At 33.3% G+C, this 9,455-nt stretch overlaps 1 protein-coding gene across 1 annotated transcript; it reads left to right on the forward strand.

Annotated features, from left to right (window-relative positions):
- LOC107633819 lies at nucleotides 6,145–7,077 on the forward strand. Its single transcript, XM_016337418.1, has 2 exons — nucleotides 6,145–6,328; nucleotides 6,410–7,077. The coding sequence occupies exons 1-2, from the start codon at nucleotides 6,145–6,147 to the stop codon at nucleotides 7,075–7,077; spliced, it is 852 nt and encodes a 283-aa protein (XP_016192904.1).

The following is a 9,455-nucleotide window of genomic DNA, read 5'->3' on the forward strand; positions in this document are numbered from 1 at the left end:
TTTCTATGATAAGTTTTTTATGATAACTTTTTTTCCTAACTTCTAAATTAAATTGAAGTATGTTTGGCTTTCATAATATAATAGTGTGTCTGGGATCATTGAACCTTAACAAGGATACAGAAAGTTAATAAGAGATTATGAACAATAACAATAACATACCCCACTTCCAACAACCACCACTTATCCCACATCAATGTCATTTAGAGAATGTGGTTTCCATATTTATGTAATCATTGACTCTAAAAAGTTCTTGCAAGTCTTCCAGGAACATTATTTACACGGAAGAGAATAAATTTTCAAAAATTAAAAAAAAAAAAAGAAAAAGAAAAAAAAAGGTAGAAACGAATCCTTTATTTTAAATTTATATATAGGAAAGGTTGGTTAGGCCTATGCGCACAAAAAAGTTACATAATTATTTCATAGTCACGACATTCACTATATATTCCTGATGATAATATTAGAATGACTAGTCCAAATCTACGTTTTGGACGTTAGGCCAAAGATATTTCCTTCTCTTAGAGGGAATTTAATTATAATGCCAAGGGTCCCAATATAATTAAAACCCATTCGATGTGAAGTTTGTGAATAGCCCCATACATGCAAATATGCATACATGGCTGAAAACAAATGGGGAGACATAAATGATAGTGAACCATCAAAATATATATATATATTAAAACTGATATATATGTTGCCCTTTTTGATATGATCGATTCATAGAATAGTATATACAGTGGATTATTCTATTAAGAAATTTGGACCGCAAGATTTAGCTAAGAATTTGTCATTGCTTGTATCATGCCCAACCTTCTCAATAATTGGTATGCATATTCACTTACTTCTATAGAGTAACCGTGCCCCTTTGATAGCGTTACTTACATGAATCCAATCTTAGCATAAAATATAAGATAGATATATCCATATTATAGTAATTAGTGGAATTTTTTGTTTCATAAAAACTTGGCTCCTTCTTATTAAGGATCAATCATGACTCGTGAGACCCGCCTAAATATATCACATGGACAAGTAGTGAATGTAATTTCTAGTTTCAGCATCAAAACCATGATGTGCGACCCAGAAATTCTGAAATATAACACTATGAATAAATACTCAAATTAATATTTAAAAAAATATGATTTAACGTCTTGTTCCTTAATGAATTTTTATTATTTAAAAATATTATAAATTATTCTATTTTGATAGATAAAATCCTAACAAATAAAAGTATTTATCGGTCAAATTGGTTCAGTTTGGATTAGAGAAGAATTAGAATCTAATTTATTAAATTTTAGTTTGTTTGCATTAATTTGGATTTGAGGTTTTCTTTTTTAGTAAATTCAAATCAATCTAAACTGATTAAACATGAGTCGGATTGGATTTGAATAATTATATGAAAAAATAGTGTGTTTTTATTTGATTAGTGGTTGTTCATGTTGTTCAAAAAAGTTATTGTTTACCTAGTACTTTCCTAATTATATATCCAATTGAAAATAAAATTAAAAAAATAATTTTTTTTAAAATAAAAGATTCTAATAGTTTAAAAAAACAATACATGATCAAATTTGTACTTAAATAAATATCATGATTTGGCACGGTTTTGCTCGAGAATTTGGGACAGACAGTGATGAGAAAGCTGGACTTTGTGATGTTGTATCGAAAAATCCATATTGATTGATAGTGAGAGTGCATACTTGGTGAGGAAGTGCTTGCAACAATAGTGTTACTAATAGGCATAATTCATTTTCACTATTTTTTAATCTATAAAAAAATAATGAAAATATGATTTCTAATATTCACCAACTTCACAACACCTCAACATAACTAAGATCCGTAAACCTCAAAACAGTTCAATTTGAAAAAGTTTAAATGAGTACGTAGAATATAATTAGAATCAATTAGAATTACTTAGTATATCTGAATATTTATTATAGAATATTACGTCTTTATTATTACGATTCTCTTAGTCTCTATAAATACCTTTCTATATTGTATCATTCCACACAACTTGAATAGATAACTTGAATACACTCAATAATATACAAATTCTTTCTCCAGTTTAGTCTCTTGTTTCTAACAGAATAAATTTAAGACAAAATTAGACAGCAGCAATGGACCAGACAGTTGCGATATTAAAATGAAAGGAACGATGGAGCCGGCGACATGAAGAGCACCGGAGACAAGAGAAGACAACACCAACGCTTGAGAAGACGAGGTGAAAAGCCACGGAGATCAGAATTCGGAAGACCTCAATTAATAGTGTTAACAGTGTTAGCCGGAGAAGAATCGAAGATGATGCAGAGTGAAGACTGGGGTTTGCCGCTGTGACTGAGTGTGTGAGGATCGCTGGCTGTCGGTCTGCCACCTTGAATATAACTTAATCGAGTAATCGGATTGGTTTAATCGAGTCTGACTTTATTGTACTCAATTAATTATTCGTTGGGTATATAATCATCCAGAAGGGTATCAGGAAGCAGCAAGTTTTGTGATTTGTAGTCATGCATGGTTCTGAAAACCGAATCGGACCGGCCGATCGAACCGGTTCAACTAAAAACCGGCAATACAAGCGGTCCGGTCCTCCTCCTATAACCCGCTCAGGAAAAAACCGACAAAAAACCGTCGAACTGGTCAAGAATTGCCCGGTTGGGCTGGACCGGTAAACGGCCGATTCCCCCAAAACGCGGCCGTTTTTTAACTTGTTTAAAAAAAAGAAAGAAAACCCGATTCAGAGACCAGAACCCACCCCCCTTCCCCCATTCGGCCATTCATTCATCTGAAGCAAAGGAACCCTGAACCCTAGCCCTCAGCACCGCCGCTTCTTCCTCGAACCCAGGTGAGTGCTCCTCGTCTTCATCTTCTCTAAACTTCTTCTTCAATTTTTGTTCCATATTTCTTCAATTCTTCTTCTTCGGTCTTCCGTCTTTGTTCTCGTTCTTCGATCTTCTTTGTATGTATGGTTCTGATTGCTGTGAAAATTTGTATGTATGGATTGGTTGTTAATGCTGAAAGTGGAAACTGTTACTCTGTTTTAGTTTAAAGGAATAAAGTATATATATAAAATATGACTTATAAGCATATATGTATATAAAAGCATGACACATGTTCAATTAAAATTATTAACCAAAGACACCTAAACCCTCCATGTGTAAGATTTTCCTCTAAATCATGATCATTAGTATCTTTAGCCTTGCATGATTCATTTTTAGGTAAGGAAGGAAAGAAATAACCGAGGGAAAGAAGAGAGAAATCGTGAACTTCCCAAAAGTTTTCGAGTTTGATTTCTTGTGATTCGTAAGTCTAATTAAAAATCTAATCCGGTAAAAGTGTTCGTATCCTCATCCTCTACACGTTGACATTATTTTTGTCCGGTAGAAGTTGACGGTGACGTAACTCCTCTTCCCCTTGAGTTCGGTTAATTGGAGTTCTAGGAAGCACAGACGATTTCTGATGCCTTCTCCTTCAGCAGCTCGGTCAGAATGCTTCTCCGGAGCTTTCGATAATTTTGATTTCATACGAAGGTAGGAGATTTTGTTTTGAAATTAACTGTTTTTAAACTATGAATGCCATGGAAGTCTAGTGGGTATTTGTAAATAATTTATGATTGTTTGCAATGACTAAATGATGAGTTTGAGTTGTGTTTGTGACTGAATTTGATGAATATGTATTTGATTTCTTGATTGAAAAGAGGTTGAAAATGATTCAGTTGGGACCCGAAAAAGGGTGGCTAACCCCAAGTTTAGGGGAAGTGCTGCCGAAATTTTATTAAATCTGAGGTTTTGTTTTAAAAGATTTGGTTCTGAAAAATTAAATTATTTAAAATATATTTAATTAAGAAAAGATTTATTCTATTTTAAAGTTTGATTTATTAAGAAAAATATAATGTTTTAAACCCAATCTTTTAAGGAGAGATTTTGTTTTAAGTAAAGATTTGAGCTTGGTTTATTAAGAAAATGAGTCTCTGCCACAGGAGAGTAGAGAACAAGGATTTAAAGAATATATTAATTAATGAAATATCTGCTACAGGAGAGCAGATGTGACATTGTTTGGGCCTTAGTGCCAAATGTAAAGTGGGGACGCCCACACACTGAGAACTGTTTTCCAGATGTACGCTTATTGATTTGGAAAGTCACACTGTATGCGGCCTGGCCGTACGACTTAAAGTCACACTGTATGCGGCCTGGCCGTACGACTTATAAGCACACTGTATGCATCTGGAAAGCCATATCTGGGACTTGTGCCCGGGTAATGTCGGGAGCGGGTAGGCAACCGACACATGAGCTCATGGCCTGCGTTAGGGATAGACATGCATCATATTGATTGCGCATTTGCATTTGATTGCGCTTGCCTGTTTTATTACTTTGTGATTGTATTGTTTGTCTTGTTGTGACTTGCTTGTACATTGAATTGAATCTCTTGCTTGCACTATTTGTTTGTGAGTGGATTAAAGTGATTACGAGTTGACATTTGACTAAGGATTAACTAATGTGGCTGAGAGACAGAAAATGTGACTAGTTTTATGTTTAAAATTTGTTTTGAGTTTAGAAATTTAAAGAAAAGTAATTATTTATCTAAAGTAGAAATAAAAGTATTTCCAAAGGGTTAACAAAATAGTTTTACTAAGTAAGTTAATTATTTGCATTAAATTCATTACTTTTACGGCATTCCCATTCCCTACTGAAAACGTGTGGTTTGTTCTCACCCCAAAATCTTCCACCCTTTCAGTGACACAGGTTCAAAGATTCAGTTAGAAGATGCAGACGACTAGTAGTTTTACTTGTGATTCCTGTTATTTTTATAGAGTTCCCTCGCCCTTGTTGCTTTAAGTTTTATTTTATTCAGAGGGATAGGTATTGTATTTGAGTTTTATTTTAAATTCATTTGTATAGCATTTATTATTATTAATAATTGTGTGATTTTAATTACTAAAAATAATTTTCTGGTATTTTCTTATAAACTGAAACGCGATATCGACCTAAAGGCTCAATAGTAAATTTATAATAAAGGAAATCAAGTCCGTATCGCCTTACTTTTGGTACGATCATGACGTGCTAAAAGTTAGGGTGTTACATTTTGCTGTTTTTGTATGTATGTATGGATTGCTAATGCTGGAAATTTATTTTAGTGTTTTGCTGTTTTTGTAATTGTTACTCTGTTTTAGTCCAGAACACCTAATATGCTGGAAACTTACTCTGTTATGTAACTGTTATTCTGTTTTAGTGTTTTGTTATTTTGTTAATGTTGGAAACTTACTCTGTTTTGCAATATTGTAGAATGCTGTAGGCAGAATTTAGATATGATTTTGTTAATTTCATATCTATTTTTAATTGTGTTGTGGACTTGTAGCCCCTGCTTTAGGTTAAGAACATGGTTAATCATTGTGTTGTGGCTTCTGTTTTTAATTGCTGATGGCTCCTAACTTGTTATTTTTCATTGTGTTGTGGGCTTATGGCTGTTTTTAATTTCATATCTGTTTTATTAATTTCAGTTATGGATAATAGTATTAATCAAGAAGCAATGGCTGATAACAATGCTTCTGTGAATAATAACTTGCCTGTCGATCCTCCTATTTCGAATGATGCTGCTAATCCTAATTTCGGTAGCGCTAACGATACTCAGTCACAAGGTTCTTCTAACCTACGGGGAAAAATAGATTTAGCTTGGAAATATGTTGCTCTACAAATGGTGAATGGAAAACCACAATATCAGTGTTTATTTTGTCTACAAGTTTTCAATGGAGGTAAAATTCACAGGATGAAGAAACATCTAGCAAAGATTACCGGAGACGTGAAAAAATGTCCTAAAGTTCCATATGATGTGGAAAAACAGATGGAAAGTTTGTTGAAAGAAATTCAGACCAACAAAAACAAAAGAAAAGTAAGTTTTAGTGAAGAGGGTGGTGATGAGGTAGATGATGCAATTAATGAGGCAATAGCTCAAGAAGAACAGCAGCGTGCTTCGAGTCAGCAAGGAGTTGGAGGCGATCCAAAGAAAAAATCCAAAGTCATTCCTCCTATGTTTGCACCAAGAACAACTCCAGGAGCGCAACCAAATATTAAAAGTGTTTTGCAAAACAAATAGGCGATACACAAGGTTGATAAACGGTTTGTTCGGTGGCTTTTGGATTGTAAAGTTCCATTTAATGCTGTGATGTCGCCATTTTTCCAAGATATGTTGCATGGTGTTGTTGGTATTATTGGACCTGGTTACAAGGGTCCTTCTTATAATAAGTTAAGGGTTCACTTGTTGGCTGATCTTAAAAGAGAATGTCAAATGCTAGTTGATATTTATAGGAGTGCATGGAAGGAAACTGGATGTACCCTCATGGTTGATGGTTAGACAGATCAAAGACAAAGAACGTTAATCAATTTCTTAGTGTATTGTTCTAAAGGTTTGTATTTTGTGAAATCAATAGATGCTTCCAATATCGTAAAAAATGCTTCACACTTGTGTAATTTGTTTTCTGAGGTGATTGAATGGATTGGTCCTAATAATACTGTGCATGTTGTGACTGACAATGCGGTCAATTATGTTGCCGTTGGTAGGCTTATCAATAGAAAATATGATAATATCTATTGGTCACCATGTGCTGCTCATTGCCTTAATCTTATTTTAAAAGATATAAGCAGCATGGCGCATATTTCTAGCCTTGCAACACGTACTTCAAAGATCACAGTATTTGTGTACAATCATATGATTTTCTTATCTTGGCTAAGAAAAAGACCTCATTGGAGAGAAATTGTACGTCCTGGTGCAACCCGTTTTGCAACTGTGTTTATTACATTGAAGAGTATCTTTGACCGTAAAAAGGATTTGCAAGCATTGGTTGTAGATTCAATTTTCACTTATCACAAATTCGGAAGGAGTGCTACTGGTAGAGCTGTGAGTGCTATTATTTTGGGTTGCAAATTTTGGGAGGATTACTTTACTGTATGTAAACTTGTGGGCCCTCTGATTAAATTGCTGAGACTTGTTGATGCTGATGACAAACCATCTTTGGGATATGTTTATGAGGGAATGCTAAGGGCAGAAGATGCAATTAAACAGATGTTTAGGCAATCCAAAACTGCATATCAACCGTAAACAGATATTATCAACTCAAGATGGGACAAGCATTTGAAGAAAGATCTTCATGTAGCAGCTTACTTCCTGAATCTTTCATTCTTTTTAAATGAAAATTATAAAGAAGCACCTGATGTTATGCGAAGTTTGCTTGATCTTGTTACCTTGTATTGCAAGTGTAACAATTTGGATTCAGGCAATGAAAGAAATACATTTATATAGAGATCGAAAGGAAAGTTTTGATAAACCAGAAGCTATCGAGCTGCATCTGAACTTAAGCCTGATAAGAATATGGCTGAATATTAGTTTAATTAATAGTAACTTGTTTTATGCTCCTATGTTCTTAATTGATAACTTCTAATATGTTATGGTTTTATAATTGGTAGATGAATGGTGGAAGTTATTCGGAGGCTCTGCTCCATGTTTACAAAAGATAGTTGTTCGCATTCTTAGCCAAGCATCTGCTTCTTCTGGGTGTGAGAGAAATTGGAGTCTTTTTTACCAGATTCATACAAAAAGAAGAAATAGATTGGAGCATGACAGACTGAATGATATTGTTTATATTACCTATAATTTGTGTCTTAAATCCAGGTAATATATGTTTCATGAAATATCATATTGTTTCATATATAATCTTTATCATAACAAATTTGTAAATTATTGAATTTACATGTATTGTATTTAACTTTATAGGAAGGAAAAAGAAAAAAGAAAGCAAAAGACACAATATGATCTAATTGATTATGAAAGCATCAGTCTAGTTGACTTTTGGGTGACTGAAGAAGTTGTAAAGAAAGAGCCTGATCTTCCTCGTAATGTGGATGACTTATTGCGTGAGTATAGTATATTTATTTTCTAATGATTTATTAGAATGTTGTTAGTTTATAACATATTACTGATGCTTTAGCTCTCACTTTCTTCAAGTACTAGATACCTGCTCCAATTCCAAATGCCCCATCAATCGAAATGTCAGTTATTGTTCCTGCAGACACAACACATTACCCTCATTTTTAACTTGAAAAAGTTTGCTATGAACAATAATCAATACACCACTTCAATTGGCAGTAACAACCTGCAATTATATGTGCCTTCGTATTGTGCTGTGCAACATTATAATCTGTAAAATAACATACACTTTTTAAGATTTTCCTGTTTGAGAAATAATATCAAATCTTGGTTTGAATCTTTATATGTATTTTCACAAAGATAATCTGACTTTTTTTCTTTGAAAAATAAGAAAGAGAGAACTGTTTGCACTTAAAATGAGTAGCCATCCAATAAGCACGGCCATGATCTAACAAGTGAATTCACATTGGATTCAAAGAAATAAAGAAAATGTAAGTAGAGTGTAACTATTGGAAGCATACACACAAATTATCAAAGGAAGAATTAAAAATACTCACACTAAGAAGCAAGCTAGATATGAAGAGTCAAAATATAGTTGAGCTATCCTCAACATCTTTAGAAGCCATCCTTATATAAGGGTTTCTAACACGTAATTTAAATTTTCCATTGCTTCCCCTTCAATCCCATCAACTAAGTATCTAGGAACTTCAGGATCAAACACAATATTCCAATCAACAAAATAGCAAAAGCCACTACAACCCTCTTGACTCCTGGAAGATCTCTCAAAATGCCTTCCACAGTCGCACATGTCATACCTCCAATTATGAATAATAATCATACACACTAACTACATTGAAAGTAGAATTGGATAGTGTTTTCAAGACCGAAAAAGATGAAGCTGAAGAACATATCAAAGTATTATATGTTGCAGGTTTAAATGGATTATAATTAGTACAAATGATTGCAAATTATCAGCAGCCAAAGCAATAATAATTTCAAATATAGACCTTAATTAACTACCGTGACCCAACACAGTAATAAATTCGAACAAGAACAAGAGGAATGAAATGATCAACTAAATTAGTTACTTGTAAGCAATCGATCAAACTTAAAAAATAAATAAATAAGATGTTGCTATCAAGATCCATGGACACTGACACTAGTTAAGATTTCTAAAATGAAAATGTGTAAATCCAAGAACTCCAATTTTCTTGGCTCAAATACTTTTTGAAAGATACGAGTGCAATACAATACATCCTTAATTTTGAAGAATCCATGGATCATAGCCATCAACAAAATTTAGAATATAATTTGAGAACCAAACAGAAGTTGCAAACAATTAAGTAAAAATGAAACTAAACTACAAATTTACACAACTTAAGAATTCACAACTTGAGAGACATAAACTGAAAACAACTAAAAAAATTAAAAAAAAAAAAACACAATATGAATAGAACACCCCTAAAACATTTAGCTTCTCCTTATTCCCAATCTCAGTCAATCAATTCTTCCTCAAAAACCAAGAGATTAAAATGGGACACCAAGATGATGAA

Source organism: Arachis ipaensis, chromosome B03 (assembly GCF_000816755.2).
Source record: "Arachis ipaensis cultivar K30076 chromosome B03, Araip1.1, whole genome shotgun sequence".
Classification (NCBI taxonomy): domain Eukaryota; kingdom Viridiplantae; phylum Streptophyta; class Magnoliopsida; order Fabales; family Fabaceae; genus Arachis; species Arachis ipaensis.